A 17,478-nucleotide genomic window follows, 5' to 3' on the forward strand; every position below is an offset into this window, starting at 1 on the left:
GGCCACACCCTGGCTTGGATAGACAGTGGTCTCGCCCTGGCCACACCCTGGCTTGGATAGACAGTGGTCTCGCCCTGGCCACACCCTGGCTTGGATAGACAGTGGTCTCGCCCTGGCCACACCCTGGCTTGGATAGACAGTGGTCTCGCCCTGGCCACACCCTGGCTTGGATAGACAGTGGTCTCGCCCTGGCCACACCCTGGCTTGGATAGACAGTGGTCTCGCCCTGGCCACACCCTGGCTTGGATAGACAGTGGTCTCGCCCTGGCCACACCCTGGCTTTGTTAGACAGTGGTCGTGCCCTGGCCACAGATCCCGCCCACCCACGTGACCTCTTCCTGAACGAATCGCCAGCTCAGGCACTGACCCTTGCCCAACAGACACCATTACCGGTCCATCCCAGAGGCCACACCCAGTCACCTGTTATCTGGCCCGGAGCCCGACTCCGGCCACCCACATTGTCCACCATGGGAAGGTTCCCAGGAGCCCTCTGGCGCCCCCGCCCCCGCCCCCGCCCCCGCCGATTCCTGCCCCGAAGGCGTCTCGTCCCAGCCGCCATTCCTTGGGCCGGGGAGTGGCCTGCCATGCTGCCCACATCGCCCTCACAGGAGCGTCAGAACTACCGCCCCGAGTGTGAGGCCGCGCTCAACAGCCACACCACCCTGGAGTTTCACGCCTCCTTCCAGTGCCTGGCCGTGGCCTTCTACCTCGACCATGATGACGTGGGCTTGAAGCATTTCTCCCACTTCTTCCTGCTCCGCTCCAACGAGCACAGCAAGACAGCAGAGAGCCTGATGTTCCTGCAGATCCAGCGTGGGGGCCGCATCTCCTTCCTCGACATCAGAAAGCCCGAGACCCAGCAGTGGAAGAGCGGACTCCAGGCCATGCTAGACACCCTTTACCTGGAGAAGTGTGTCAACCAGAGCCTGCTGGACCTGTACCAGCTGGCCACTAACAGCAGCGACGCCCATCTGTGCAACTTCCTGGAGACCGGCTACCTGGACCAGCAGGACAAGTTCATCAAGGAGCTGGGGGACCATGTCAGCAAGCTGAGCAACGTGGGGTCCCCGGAAGGCAGCCTGGCAGACTACATCCTTGACAAGCTCACCGTGGGCGACAGCAACAAGGAGGACTGAGCCTGGACTGGACTTTCCCCCGAGACCTGGGTGACTGCCCAAGGTCACCCTGCCTGCCATGCAGACTGCAGTATTGCTCTTGCAGAATAAGTTCACAGAATAAGTTCACTTAAGTTTTCCTTCTTTCATTGTTGCCAGTTCTTCCAATAAACTGCTTCCTAAAGAAATAAAGGTCCCTTGTTGATTCATGCGTGCAAACCCTTAACCTTTCAAGTTTTAAAACAGGTATCCAGGAGTTTCTTGAGCTACCAATGCCCTGTCCACAGGCAGCTCAAGATCTGCACAGAGGGAGGGAAGAAGGGGACCCATAGGACCCTGAACAATACAAAATGTACCTTCCCCTAATAAACAATGTGGTACATGGGGTGGGTGTGGGTGAGGTGAGGCTCTGGTGAATGTGGGTGACTGTGAATAGATGAGCTATAAAAATATGGCCTGAAAATCATGATTGGTGTAGATCTCCAGAAACAGTGAAGGGACTGGGATTGGGAAGGGAACAAAATAAAGGGGTCTTCAGTTGGTTTGAAGCAGACTTCTGGGTAGCAAGATGGTGGCCCTGGATGCTGGCATAGCAGAGTCCCTCTCTGACAAGCTCACCCTAGGCTACAGTGACAATCTAAGGGTGGCAGGGCTGGCTTTCCTAGAGACACACTTCCTGTGGTCAGTTGAGCATGGATGCTACCCTTATAAAACATCCCCGTGTGATTTTTACTTGAACTGTACCACCCTGTGATAAAGTAACGTGGTACCACTCAAAATTTACCTCATTTCCATTGAGGGTGAATCTATGTAGCCATTCTACAGTGAAAAATATAAGCTCTTAAATGAAGGTCAATTTGTGATACTGAATATAAAGTAAAATGAATCCCCCTGAATATGAAGTCACTGGTACTGGCTGTATTGAGGAATGTAGTGGTGGGAAGGGTTGAAGCTGGGAGGTATCACAGCTGGTCCAGGTGAAAGACAATGGTGGTTGAACTGGAGTGGAGGATGAAGAAATGAAGAGATGTAGACACATTGCAGATGGATTGGGATACATCAGCAAGGTTTCTTCGTGGACCAGAGATGAAGAGTGAGATATGAAGAAATTAATCTAATTTAGCCTGGGTTGATGGTGGTGCCATTTTATCAATTTGAGGTCTTTTGCCAGGGGCACAGCTGGGATGGAAGGTTGGAGAAGGCATGTCATGTAAAATCTGAGATGCATATTAGACATCCAAGTGGAACTGTCATGCAGGTAGCCAGAAAAATGAATCTGGAGTTCAGAGTGGATGTAGATGTCAGCTTTAGAAATAGACCTATGGGAAATATCATGATCCCTATATAGATTGTGTGTGGTCATGGGAGTGGAAAACCTCACTGGAGAGTGGACTAGGAGTGTGGCAGAGCCTAAGCCCTGGGTAACGAACATGTAGAAGCAGGGCTGAGGTGATGAAATGCCCAGAGGGGTGCTGACCTCACCTTGACCATTAGCTCACTGCAGACTGTGCCCACCTGTGCCCACACCCTGTGGCCCCAAATCAGCCTGTTTGTGACCTCACTGTGGCCTCCTGGGATCTGCTTTCAGAATGGGGAGAAGACTGAACTTTTTATCTTCTTGTAACTATGCAGAAATAAATTTTCCAGTTTAAAAAAAAAAAGATTTCTTAAGAAAATGATAAGGACTTGCCTGTTGGTCCAGTAGTTAAGAAACTGCCTTCCAACACAGGGGATATGGGTTCGATCTCTGGTCCGGGAATTATGATCCCACATGCCTCAGAAGAACTAAGGCCATGCGCAGCAACACAGACAAAGGACAGCAAAAAAAAAAAAAAAAAAAAAAACCTTTATTTTTTTCCTCTTCCCCTTTAAAAATTCAGCCTCTCAGTCAACTCTATTTGATCAGATGAAGTCTCTACACATGTAAACCGTAATATCCTAACAAAAACACTCAAAATATGTTTCTTCTGTGCCTAGGTGTGGTTAATAAGGCAAAAGGTAAAATTGTACAGATCTTGCCTGCCTTATGGTCCTTGATAAGACATGGTCCTCAGATTGACACATGGTCAGTCTGAGTCTCCCTAAAGTTTGCAAACTGCTTTGAATATTTCAAATATTTACAAATATTCCTCCCTGTAGCTTAGACATGACCCTGGTTTAGTCCCAGGGTCAGGGAGATCCCTGGGAGAAGGGAATGTCTACCCACTCCAGTGTTCTTGCCTGGAGAATTCCATGAACAGAGTAGCCTAGCAGGCTCCAATCCATGGGGTCGCAAACGGTCGGACTCGACTGAGTAACTAACACTTTCATTTTCCTCTCTCTGACAATGTCTCAGATCCTACATATGTCAATTAACTGTTCTCCTCTAGATAGAAGCAAGCACCAGGTGAGTAGCTGTTCATCTCTATAACTAGAAATTGACTTTTAGGTTGTGCTAGGGCTCCATTACTGCGCAGGCTCTTCTCTAGTTGCGGTATGTGGGTTCCTTAGTGTGGTGGCTTTGCCTGTTGCACACCACGGGCACGAGGCGCTTGGACTTCAGTAGTTGTGGCACATGGGCTCAGCAGTCGTGGTTCCCCGGCTCTAGAGCACAGGTTTAGTAGTTGTGATGCGCAGGCTGAGGTGCTCTGCGAAATGTGAGATCTTCCTGGATCAGGGATCAAACCCAGGTCTCCTGTTTGGCAGAAGGATTCTTTACCACTGAGCCACCAGGGAAGCCTAAAGATCCTTCTTGCTCTCCAGTTTTGGAGAAACAGTTTGGTGTCGTGGATTCTTCCCCACAGATGGCCTGGGTTCAAATGCCATTCTAGCCACTTACTAAATTGAAGGCATTGGGGAATGTGAATTAACTTCTCTGTGCCTCTGTTTTCTCATATGTAAAATAGGGATCAAAAAACTATGGCTTAAAAGAGTAGATTGTTTATTATATTGAAAATGTTTAATTTCAATTTAAACATATTGAAAATTTGTATCTTTTCAATTGCCCTCAGGCAGGGCAGTATCAAATGAAACAAGTTCCCAAAGGGCTAGATGACCAAGGTCAACCTAGGGCATTCGTACATGTACACTCTCCATTTTCTACCTCAGATCTGATATAATTGGCGGGGGGGTGGGGTGGTGGGCGGTGTGGAGCATATGTAGGGCACAGCTTTCTGTATCTGCCTGAATGCCCTATTCCCTTACTGGGGGAAGATCTAACAAAGTTAAATGCCTAAGTGACTTTCTCACCAGAAAAAGTAGACACTAAAGTACTCCTAGGTCGAGCCTGCCCTCTCCAAGCTGTGCTATGACAATGGAGAGACAAACTTCAACCAGAAGTCCCTGAAGAAATTCTTCAAAAGGTAAGAGCTGATGCTTGAGTTGTAGGGAGGCCAGGAAGAGCCAAGACCGCCGACCCAGTAAGAGGAAAACTCCAGCCCGGTGCGAAGTGTCAGAACTGAAAAAGCAATAAGCTTTAAAGAGGCATGTGAAGTATAAAGCCTCTGAGAACCACCTTTATTAAATGCCAAGTAATCCAACGTCAGTAGTGTAGCGTTAGTGGTTCAGTGATGTCCCATTCTTTACGACCTCATGGACTGTAGCCCACCAGGCTCCTCTGTCCATGGGATTCTCCATGCAGGGATACTGGAGTGGGTAGCCATTCCCTTTTCCAGAAGATCTTCCTTACCCAGGGATCCAACCTGGGTCTCCTGCATTGCAGGCAGATTCTCTACCTACCATCTGAGGTTCCAGGGAAGCCCCTTATCAAACTTATCAATATCAATAAAATACTCCAATACTGCCGGTACAAAAGCCAGGGGCCAGAGATTATTGTTTGCATGGGATCTGAGACTCATTGACTAAATTGTACACGATGTATGTTCCACAGTGCCAAATTCTTATACTTCTACTTACAATCTTATTTGGAGACTTTTGCTGGTTTACAATTCTGGACCTAAAAGATCCCTTTTACTGCATACCACTCAGTCCTGAGGCCTAGGAACTGTTGCCTTTGAATGAGATGATCCAGAGACTAATATGAAAGAACTCTATTGTTGGATGGTGCTCCCACAAGGATTGAAGAATGCCCGCACCATCTTCTCGGCAAGCCTTAGCCAAGGACTTAAGGGACCGGCAATTAAATCAAAGAGTTGTACTGCAATATATGAATAATATACCTAATGGCCAGTAAAACGAAGGAAGCTTCAGGCCAAAATACAATCCTTACTTTCAACTTTCTGGCAGACTGGGGATATAAAGTGTCCATGGGAAAAGTGAAAACTTCTCAACCAACTGTAAAATATTTATGACAAAGAAACATATTCCAAATGGAAGGGACGCATTAGAGTGACGGCATCAACCACCAAAAGGCAATCCTGAGGATTCTTAGGAATGGCTGGGCTTTGTTGCATTTGGATCCCTAAGTTTGGGATCATGGTAAACCCCTATGTGACGCTCTTAAAGGAAATAACAATGAGCCACTAAGATAGACTGCAGAATGCCATAAGGCCTTTCTGTACAATTCACTCAAGTCCATTCTAGCAGACCTGACCTGACAATACAGATACAGAAATGCTTACAAATGGGAGGAGCTTCATGGACGGGGGACTCTTTGGTATGCAGCAGTAACTCATCAGGAAGTCCTAGAAGCAGAACTCCTCCTCCAGGTATGTCTGCCCAGAAGGCAGAGCTAATAACCTGCATGAGAGCCCTGCACCTTGGAGCTAAGAAAAAGGCAACTCCTGCTACTCATTCTAAGTACACCTTCTCTGTGGTACAGGTATGTGGGGCCATATGAAAAGAGAGGTCTATGAACATCAGGAAGGAAAGAAATACACAGAGGAGATCCAGGACTTACTAGACTCTGTTAGAATGTTGGAAGAACCAGCCCTCACTCACTCCCCAGGCCACCAAAAGATGGATAGTAATATAACTAATGGAAATAATTTGGCCCATCATGCACGCATGCTAAGTCACTCAGTCATATCCAACTGTCTGCAACCCCATGGACTGTAGCCTCCCAGGCTCCTCTGTCCATGGGATGTCCCAGGCAAGAACACTGGAGTGGATTGCCATTTCGTCCTCCAGGGATCCTCCCGACCCAGGGATCAAATGCACCTCTCTCGTGTCTCCTGAGCTGGCAGGCGGGTTCTTTACCACTAGCATCACCTGGGAAATAATTTGGTCTGTCAGGCCACAGAAAATCAGCCAGAACCAAAACCCCAGGTCCTAAAACCCTAGCACTCATCCCACGTGTGGACCTATTGCTGTTTAAGCCTCAGTATTCAGTCATGGACCTAGAGAGCAGATGAATGGGGATGTTATGCTCAACATCACTAATTAGTAGAGCAATACAAATTGAAACTTACCATGAGGGCTTCCCTAGTGACCCAGTAGTTAAGAATATGCCTTGTAATGCAGGGGACACTGGTTCAATCCCTGGTTTGCGAAGATCTCACATGCTGCAGAGCAACTAGGCCCGCGAGCCACAACTACTGAAACCCACGTGCCGAGAGCCCATGCTCTGCAACAAGAGAAGCCACCGAAATGAGAAACCCACCACACCACAGCTGGAGAGTAGCTCCCATGCAACACAAATAGAGAAAGCCCTCACACAACAAGAAAGACCCAGCACAGCCAAAATAAACAAATAGACAGACATTTCTCCAGAGAAGACATACAGATGGGCAAAAAGCTCATGAAAACATGCTCAATGTCGGTAATAATTAGAGAAATGCAAATCAAAACTACAACGATGTATCACCTCACACTGGTCAGAATGGCTATCATCAAAAAATTCTATAAACAATAAATGGTGGAGAGCGTGTGGAGAAAAGAGAACCCTCTTGCACTGTTGGTGGGAATGTAAATTGGTGCAGCCACAATGGAGAACAGTATGGAGGTTCCTTAAAAAACTAAAAATAGAACCACCATAGACTCAGAAACCCCACTACTGGGCATATACCCTGAGAAAACCATAATTCAAAGACACATGTACCCCAATGTTCAATGCAGGTCTATTCACAATAGCCAAGACATGGAAGCAGCTTAAATGTCCAGTGACACAAAAACAGATAAACAAGATCTACATATATACAATGGAATATTACTCACCCACAAAAAGAAATACAATTAGGACATTTGAAGTGATGGGGATGGACCTAGAGTCTGTCATACAGAGTGAAGTAAGTCTGAAAGAGAAAAAAATCATGGTCTATTAATGCATATACATGGAATCTAGGAAAACGGTACTGCTGAACCCATTGCAGGGCAGAAATAGAAATGCAGTCATAAAGAATGGACATGTGGACAAGAGGGGGAAGAGGGAGGGTGCCAACTGAGAAAGTAGCACAGACTACCATGTGTAAAATAGACAGCTAGTGGCAAGCTGCTGTAGCACAGGGAGCTCAGCTTGGGGCTCTGGGATGGCTTAGAGGAGTGGGATGTGGTGTGGGAGGGAGGCTGAAGGGACGGGATATATGGATGCATATAGCCGATTCACTTTGTTCTATAGCAGAAACAAACACAACATTGTAAAGCAATACATTCCACCCTCCCAAGAGAAAAGGAAACCATGGCTTCCAGCAGCACAAGTAGTTCAAATGGGCTGATTTGAGACTGGCCAATCAGCTGATTCCTCGAACCCCTTAAATTTCTCCTTCAACCTTGGGGTGAAGAACCAGATTTGAGAGCCTTGCCTCCTGTCTCTTTGTCAGCTGACCTCACAAGAAAACTTCCTTTTCTCAAAAGCCAATGCTATAGTACGGGGTTCTATGCACATCAGGCAGTGAGCCTTTCTTGGTAATAGACGCACGGTTAACCAGACGCATCAAGTGACATAGACACACACACATTTACCTATTTGTTTCATCACAGACTGCTTTGTTTTATACCATGGGTTGTCAAACTATGGCCTGCAAGCCAAATCCAGCCCACCATCTATTGTGTTACTTTTTTAATTTGTTAAAGATGATGTTTTTTGAGAGTCCCTTCGACTGCAAGGAGATCAGACCAGTCTGATTCTAAAGGAAATCAACCCTGGATATTCATTTTAAGGACTATTTCTGAAACTCCAATATTCTGGCCACCTGATGCAAAGAACTGACTCACTGGAAAACACCCTGATGCTGGGAAAGACGGAAGGCAAAAGGAGAAGGGGGAGACAGAGGAAGAGATGGTTGGATGGCATCACTGACTCAATGGTCATGAATTTGAACAAACTCTGGGAGACAGTGGGAGGAAAGAGGAGCCTGACATACTACAATCCATGGGGTCGCAAAGAGTTGGACATGACTTACTGACTAAACAACAACACTTTTAAGAGAAGTTTTAGGCTGATAGCAAAATTGAGAGAAAGGAACCGAGATATTCCCAGGCCACATATTCCCTGGCCCCACATATGCATAATGTATGCCACACTCAACATCCAGAAACAGAGTGGTAAATTTGTTACAACTGATGAACCTACAATGATACATCATAATCACCCAAAGGCCACAGTTTATGTTAGGATTCCTTATTGGTGGTGTACATTCTATGGGCTTGGACAAATGTATAGGGACATGTACTCCTGATTATAGTCATGTACAGAGTTTTCAGTGCCCTAAAAAATATCCTCTTCACCTATTCTTTACTCCTCCCCTCTCAACCACTAATCTTTTTACTGTCTCCATATTTCTTACATTGAGATATAATTGACATACACCAATGATTTCAGGTATATAACATAATGGTTAGATATCTGTATATGTTGTGAAAAGATCCCAAGTAGTTGACATCCATTACCATACAATAGTTACAAATGTTTTAGTTGTGATAAGAACTTTTTAGGCTTACTGTACTAGGAACTTGCAAATATACAATAGTGTTATTAATGACAGGCACCATGCCATACATTATAACCCATGACTTATAACCTGAAGATTTTGTCTTCTGCTTCCTTAACCCATTTTGCTGACCTTGACCCCCTCACCTTTGCTCTGGCAATTACCAATCTCTCCTCTACGAGTTTTGGTTTTTGCTTGTTGTTCTTGTTTTAGATCTCGCATATAAAGGAGATACATATACAGATACATATACGGTATCTGTCTTTCTTAGTCTGACTTATTTCATTTCACCTAATGCCTTCCATTTGAGGTATTTCAAATCGTAAAAGATAATGCTGTGAAAATGCTGCACTCACTATACCAACAAATTTGGAAAACTCAGCAGTGGCCACAGGACTAGAAAAGGTCAGTATTGATTCCAATCTCAAAGAAAGGCAATGCCAAAGAATGCTCAAACTACCGCATGATTGCACTCATCTCACACGCTAGTAAAGTAATGCTCAAAATTCTCCAAGCGAGGCTTTAGCAGTACATGAACCGTGAACTTCCAGATGTTCAAGCTGGTTTTAGAAAAGGCAGAGGAACCAGAGATCAAATTGCCAACATCTGCTGGATCATCAAAAAGGCAAGAGAGTTCCAGAAAAACATCTATTTCTGCTTTATTGACTATGCCAAAACCTTTGGCTGTGTGGATCACAATGAGTTGTGGAAAATTCTTCAAGAGATGGAAATACCAAATCACCTGGCCTGCCTCTTGAGAAACTGATATGCAGGTCAGGAAGCAACGTCAGAATTGGACATGGAACAACAGACTGGTTCCAAATACGAAAAGGAGTACGTCAAGGGTGTATATTGTCACCCTGCTTACTGAACTTCTACATCATGAGAAACACTGGGCTGCAAGAAGCACAAGCTGGAATCAAGATTGCCGGGAGAAATATCAATAACTTCAGATATGCAGATGACACCACCCTTATGGCAGAAAGTGAAGAGGAAATAAAGAGCCTCTTGATGAAAGTGAAAGAGGAGAGTGAAAAAGTTGGCTTAAAGCTCAACATTCAGAAAACTAAGATCACGGCATCTGGTCCCATCACTTCATGGCAAATAGATGGGGAAACAGTGGAAACAGTGTCAGACTTTATTTTTCTGGGCTCCAAAATAACTTCAAATGGTGACTGCAGCTATGAAATTAAAAGATGCTTACTCCTTGGAAGGAAAGTTATGACTAACCTAGATAGCATATTCAAAAGGAGAGACATTACTTTGCCAACAAAGGTCCATCTAGTCAAGACTATGGTTTTTCCAGTGGTCACGTATTGATGTGAGAGTTGGACTGTGAAGAAAGCTGAGCACTGAAGAACTGATGCTTTTGAACTGTGGTGTTGGAGAAGACTCTTGAGAGTCCCGTGGAGTGCTGGGAGATCCAACCAGTCCATCCTAAAGGAGATCAGTCCTGGGTGTTCATTGGAAGGATTGATACTGAAGCTGAAACTCCAATCCTTTGGCCACCTCATGCAAAGAGCTGACTCATTGGAAAAGACTCTAATGCTGGGAGGAATTGGGGCCAGGAGGAAAAGGGGATGACAGAGGATAAAATGGCTGGATTGCATCACCGACTTGATGGACATGAGTTTGGATAAACTCCAGGAGTTGGTGATGGACAGGGAAGCCTGGCCTGCTGTGATTCATGGGGTCACAAAGAGTTGGACCCGACTGAGTGACTGAACTGAACTGATGATAAGTGATGCTGAATACTTTTTATGTACCTCTTAGCCATCTGTATGTCTACTTTGCAGAAACATCAATTCAGATCTTCTGTAAGTTTTAGTAATCAATTTTTTTTTTTTTTTGCTATTTTGGAGATTAACCCCTTATCACAGGAGTCCTCAACCTCCAGTCCAAGCAGCAGCAGCATTAGATTAGAAATAAAGTTCACAAAATATGTAATGTGCTTGAATCATCCTGAAACCATCCCCCCACACCCAGTCCATGAAAAAATTGTCTTCCACAAAACTGGTCCCTGGTGCCAAAAAGACTTGGGACCACTGCCTTATCACATTTATCATTTGCCAATATTTTCTCCCATTCAATAGGTTGCCTTTTTATTTTGTTGATAGTTTTACTTTGCCATGCAGGAGTCTTTTAGTTTCATGTAGTCCCACCTATTTATTTTTGCTTTTCTTGCCTTCACTTTAGTGTCAAATACAAAACCTCACCTCCAAGACTAATGTCAAGGAGTTTACTAATGCCTCTGTTTTCTCCTACAACTGTTATGGCTGCAGTCTTACGTTCAAGTCTTTAATCCATTTTGCATTGATTTTGGTGTATGGTATAAAATAGCGGTCCAGATTCATTGTTTTCCATGTGGACGTCCTGTTTCCCCAATACCATTTACTGCAGAGATTGTCTTTTCTCTATGTATATTTCTGGCTCCTTGCATAAACTAATTAAATTGGGTTTATTTCTGGGCTCTATTTTCCACCATTGATCTGTGTGTCCGTTTTTATGCCAATACCATACTGTTCTCGTTAATGTTCCATACTTTTGTCTCTTCTAGGTTGTGATACATTTGGAATCATACAGTATATATAGCCTTCCTAGATTGGCTTCTTTCACTTAGTAAGATGCATTTATGTCTTCTCCATATCTTTCCATATCTTGATACCTCATTTCTCTTTAGTGCTGATTAGTATTCCACTGTCTGATTGTATCAAAATTTGTTTTATCTCTACACGTATGGAAGGACACCTTGGTATTGTGAATAAAGCTGCTACAAACATCTGCATGCAGGTTTTTGTGTTACCGTCCCTGATGACATATGATATGGAGCATCTTTTCATATGCTTGTTTGCCATTTGTGTATCTTCTTTGATGAGCACTTAAGGTCTCGGTCCCATTTTAAAACTACACTGCTTGTTTTCTTATTGTTAGGTTTTAAGAGTTATTTGTCTATTTTGGATAACAGTCCTTGATCATGTGTCTTCTGCAAATATTTTCTCCCAGTCTGTGCCTTGTCTTCTCATTCTTTTAATATTGTCTTTCACAGGGCAGAAGTTTTTAATTTTAATCAAATACAGTTGGTCAATTACATACCCAAGGTCATCTGAGCTTTCTCCACTGTTCTTTTCTGGAAGCTTTATAACTTGACATTTTACATTTAGGTCTATGATCCATTTTAAATTAAATTTTATAAATGATGTACAGTGTGTGTCCTTTCTTTGCATGTGCATGTCCAGTTCTTTCAGCACCATTTCTTGAAAATACTATCTTTGCTCCATTGTATTGCCCTTTCTTCTTTGCTAAAGATCACTTCATCATATTTATATGGTTGTATTTCTGGACTCCCTGGTGGTGGTTTAGTATATCCATTTGGGGGTCCTAACACTGCTTGGAGATAAAGTGTGTGTGTTCAGTCGTGTCTGACTCTTTGCAACCCCATGGACTGCTCCTCTGTTCATGGAATTCTTTAGGCAAGAATACTGGAATGGGCTGCCATTCCTGTCTCCAAGGTATCTTCCCAACCCAGGGATCCAACCAATGTCTCCTGCATTGCAGGCAGATTCTTTACCTATTCCCTAGTTTATTCATTGAACTATCTGGCTATTCTTTCCCCAATATCATGCTGTCTCAACTACCATTGCTTTATAGTAAGTCTTGAGGTCGAGTAATGTCAGTTTTCCAATTTTATTGTTCTCCTTTAATAGTGTATTTGCTCTTCTGTTTCGTTTTTTCTGTTTGCCTCTGCTTACCAATTTTAGAATAATTTTAGTGATATCCACACAATAACTTGCTGTGATTTTTACCATCTGCTTTTTTAATAAAATTTTACTGGAACTGACCCATGACCATTTATTTACATATAGCCTGTTACTGGGTTTATTCTACAAAGTCAGTAAGTAGGCGAGACAATGTCCACCAAGACAGCTACCAATCCCTTCCTACTTTCATTCAAATGTCCTGAATACAAATTCTAACACTTTTCCAAAATGAAAGAAGTTTTACTTTATATCAATTGATATATTGATATATTTATTGATAAATTGTATCAATTTACTTTATATCAAATTATATCAATTTACTTTATATCAATTATGCCACCTTGCACAAATAGTATTTATGGTTATTTTAAGCAAGATGCAACCAACCTTTGACTTCTTCTTTCCCAAGTTATTCATCTTTAATAGTTAGTAAAATTAATTGGCAGTGGTATTACACAGCATAGACAATGCATTTTAGCGATGTGTCCTCCGCCTACCTCTGTGACAATTTCAGTAGAATACTTTTTGCATGGAACTTCCCAATTTGCATGTGTTCTACCTATTTATTTTCGCTAGAAGTTTGAGTTTCTAAATCTTATTTTATAGATGTAGAAATTAAAGATGCTAAGTGACTTGTGTGATGGTCCATCCATTTTCCCTAGAACATTCAAGTTGATGAGGTGGCTCTTAAGTTTTTGAACAACTTCTAGCCCACCTCTCTGTGAATGGCCCAACTTGCAGATATTTCTGTTTTATTTCTCAACACAAGGCAGTTTTTGGAGCTTGGATCGTGGTTTTTGTCCCTCATCTCTGATTATCTTTCCTGTCATGCTTGTTCAAAGAAAGGAAGAAGCCATATGAATGCTGTATATAAATGTTGCTGGGCCCTCCTCAGCAATACAAACTCACTGGGAACATAACCCACTTCCAAATGTTACTAGGCAGGTTCTGAACTGATTAATTAGATAGAACATGCTTGGCTCTACTATTTCCAATTATGCATAGGGTCCTTCAGCCTTGAGCCTGGACACATGTAAGAAGGTGATTAGCTGGATATCACAGGAAGTACACATACGGTTGCCCACAGCTGCTTCCTAGTCCCCACACCGAGCAGTAGCAAGAGTGGGGGTAAATGCTTTTAGATCAGAGCAGGATGTGTGGAAGCTTCTGTCACAGATTGGGACAGTACCCACAGGTGAGTAGAAAAACCTGGGAAGAACAAGGAGAATCCAAAACCAGCAGTTCACCAAAAAATATGAGTTGATTCTCTCCAGTTTCACTAATGACCGGCCAGAGTAGAAGTTGTCCCACCTCTTATCTCCCCAGCTTTCTAAATTCACACAGCTGAATGTTTAAAAAGGAATCTAAAAACCAATCATGAATTAAAAGTCATCAAATGTTTGAAGAAAAACTTGAAAAAATAAACTATCAAGAAGAAATATCAAACTGAATAAATGAAAAAAAGAGCCCTTATACTCAAACCATTACACAAGCCGAAATTCAGAAACATTCTACAAAATAACCGGCTTATGATTCTGAAAAGTGGCAAGGCATGCAAGACAAGGAGAGACTCAAGAATTACGCCAGACTGAAGGAAGCTAACAGTCATGATAACTAACTGTAGCATGAGATTCTAATTGGGTCCTTTTACTGCATAAGCATTTGGGGGATAACTGGGAAAACCTTGAATGGCATCTGACTATTCGATGGTAGTAATGCATCACTGTTCATTCCTCAATTTTGCCTGTTGTAGCTACAGGAGAATTTCCATGTTTTCACAAATTAGACACTAATGTATTTCAGCTGATGAAACATCAGGTCAACGACTTATTCTCCAATAGTTCAGAAACTACAAGTTCTTTGCACTGTCCTTGCAATTTTTCTGAAACTTTGAGAATATTTCAAAATAAAAATACATACAAAAACCTTACTAACACCCAAAGATAAAGCATTAGTAGAGTAAGAACAGAACTTCAGAATAAGTACTCTTAATATACTCAGGCAGTAATATATATATATATATATATATATATATATATATATATATATATACATATATATACACACACACACACACACATATTTATATTTCATCAATAGAAATAAACTAGAGATCAGGAAAATGAAAATACTAATTGTTGGAATAAAAAGTACAATAAATAGAATAGTAGAATAGGCACTGCTGAATAGCAAATTAGAGAGATGGTTAAGTAATCAAAACAATCCTGCCGCAATACTATAGGACCAAGGGAGGACAGAAATGACAACCAGCTAGTAAAGGAACAGCGAGGAAATTCTCAAAGAACTAATAGGTATAAAATATATGAGAAAATGAAATAATATTTAACAAGGCATATAACAGATAGGGAAATTCCCAGAATGACGAACACAGGAGTTTGAGCCTTGATTTTTAGAAAACAGAGACTGAGACTCAGCTTAAATGCTGTTAAGATGCTGATTTTGTTAGAATGTGTGAACTCACAGCAATAAGGATGAGAAAAAGGAAACATCAGGCACGGAAAGATGTGAAGAAATGTAATCCTATGTGTTTATCACGCTGGCCACTGCTTCCTAATGAGCCACAAAGACTCAGCAGATCATTCACTGAACAGGCTTGTCTAGAGGTTTAGAATCTGAAAGCACTCCTCAGGTCACTTGGCAGTGTGGAAGAGGGTGGCATTGGTATTTATCTTACAGGCTCTCTCCAACCCCCATTTCTCATTGGTCAAAGCCCACCCCGAAGGGGCTTCTTCCACACATAAATGACACGTTATCCAGCCTCTCATCAGCCCCTCAGGAGACTAGTTTCTACACACTGTAGTCTGACTATTTCACTTGAATCAGAAAGTAGAGAGGTGAGAAGGACCTGGAGAGAGACAAGGAGTGGAGCTTTTCTGGGTTATTTCCCAGGAGCTGATTGCTGAAATTGTCTTATAGTCCCTTCTCAACAGCCATTACGTCACCAGGCAGAAAGAAGGAGGGTCAAGACCATAGACCCCGCCTGCCCACGGATCCCGCCCACCCACGTGACCTCTTCCTTAACCAATCTCAAGCCCAGGCACTGACCCGGCCCAACAGACGCCATTACCCATCCATCCCAGAGCCCGCACCCAGCCACCTGTCGTCTGGCCCGGAGCCCGCCTCGGGCCATCACATCGTCCACCATGGGAAGGCTCCGAGGAGGCCGCTGGCGCTTGCGCCCCCGCCGATGCCAGGCCCGTGCCCCCGCTGACCGAGCCGCCATTCCCTGGGCCTTGGAGCCACCCACCATGATGCCCACACCGCCCTCACAGGTTCGTCAGAACTACCGCCTTGAGTGTGAGGCCGCGCTCAACAGCCACGCCGCCCTGGAATTCCACGCCTCCTTCCAGTGCCTGGCCCTGGCCTTCTACCTCGACCGTGATGATGTGGCCTTGAAGCACTTCCACCGCTTCTTCCTGCTCCGCTCTCACGAGCACAGCAAAACAGCCGAGAGCCTGATGTTCCTGCAGAACCGGCGTGGGGGCCGCGTCTCCTTCCTCGACATCAGAAAGCCCGAGACCCAGCAGTGGGAGAGTGCACTCCAGGCCATGCAAGACACCCTGCACCTGGAGAAGTGCGTCAACCAGAGCCTGCTCGACCTGCACAAGCTGGCCACCGACAGCAGCGACGCCCATCTGTGCGACTTCCTAGAGACCGGCTACCTGGACCAGCAGGTCAAGTTCATCAAGGAGCTGGGAGACCATGTCAGCAAGCTGAGCAACGTGGGGTCCCCGGAAGGCAGCCTGGCAGGGTACTTCTCTGACAAGCTCACCATGGGCGACGGCGACAAGGAGGACTGATCCTAGACTGGACTTTCCCCTGAGTCCCGGGTGACTGCCCAAGGTCACCCTGCCTGCCATGAAGTCTGCAGTATTGCCCTTGCAGAAAAACTTCACTGAAGTTTTTTTCTTGCAGTTTTGGCAGTTCTTCACATAAAGTTATTGGTTCTTCAAATAAAGTTAATAGTTGATGCATAAATAAACGTCTCTAATTTGTATGTGCAAATCTCTCACTTTTAAACTTTAAAACAGGTGTACAAGAGTCTCTCCAGCTACCCAGGCCCTGTCCACATGCAGCTTAGGATCTCCACTGATGGAGAGGGAAGGTGTTCCATGGGACCATGGAAAACACAAAATCTATCCTCCCCTAGTAAAACAATGTTGGGTGGGGCGTGGTCTGGGGCCCTGGTGAGTGTGGATGCCTGAGCAGAGTTAAAGTATCAAAACATGGCCTGAAAATCATGATTGGGGTTGATCTGGGGAAAAAGTGAAGGGGATGGGGTTGGGCAAGGTTTGAAATGAAGGGGGTTTTCACTTTGTGTGAAATGTTACTGATTAATTCTGGGTAGCACGATGGGGGGGTCCAGAAGTCAGCTTGGCCAAATCCCTCTTTGACAAGTTCAAAGTGAAGAGCAGCCCTGGTGAATGGAGGCTAGAATTATCTGGCTTCAGAAGGGATGAACTGCCTATTGTCTGCTGTGTTGCCATCACATTTCCTTGAGATATGTAATCAATACTACATACGTGATTTCATTTAGGCAATATTCCTGTAGGATGAATGGCATTATCCCTGTTTTGGTTTTTTTTAATCGATAGGTTTATACGTGGTGTTTGTATGTTTCTTTCAGGTGTTTAGACCCTGCGTCCATGTTCTCTGTTGTTTCCAGCCCTGAATGACTTATTTCATACTTGGTGCTCACTAACACATAGGTCTCTTAATCCTCACCTGGCACACTTTACTTTTAAGTCAAAATTAGGCTTCCTGATAGAGTTATCTGTA

The 17,478-nt window shown here is 44.0% G+C and overlaps 1 protein-coding gene and 1 pseudogene across 1 annotated transcript; both read left to right on the forward strand.

Moving 5' to 3' along the window:
* The first annotated feature begins 467 nt into the window (after positions 1-467).
* On the forward strand, positions 468-1,136 carry LOC139181564 (ferritin heavy chain-like). The gene has a single exon (XM_070785069.1). The coding sequence runs from the start codon at positions 468-470 to the stop codon at positions 1,134-1,136; it is 669 nt and encodes a 222-aa protein (XP_070641170.1).
* Positions 1,137-15,842: 14,706 nt separating this feature from the next.
* Positions 15,843-16,499, forward strand: LOC139181565 (ferritin heavy chain pseudogene; annotated as a pseudogene).
* The last annotated feature ends 979 nt before the right edge of the window (positions 16,500-17,478 follow it).

The sequence above is a fragment of the Bos indicus genome, chromosome X, assembly GCF_029378745.1.
Source record: "Bos indicus isolate NIAB-ARS_2022 breed Sahiwal x Tharparkar chromosome X, NIAB-ARS_B.indTharparkar_mat_pri_1.0, whole genome shotgun sequence".
In the NCBI taxonomy this organism is placed as follows: Eukaryota; Metazoa; Chordata; class Mammalia; order Artiodactyla; family Bovidae; genus Bos; species Bos indicus.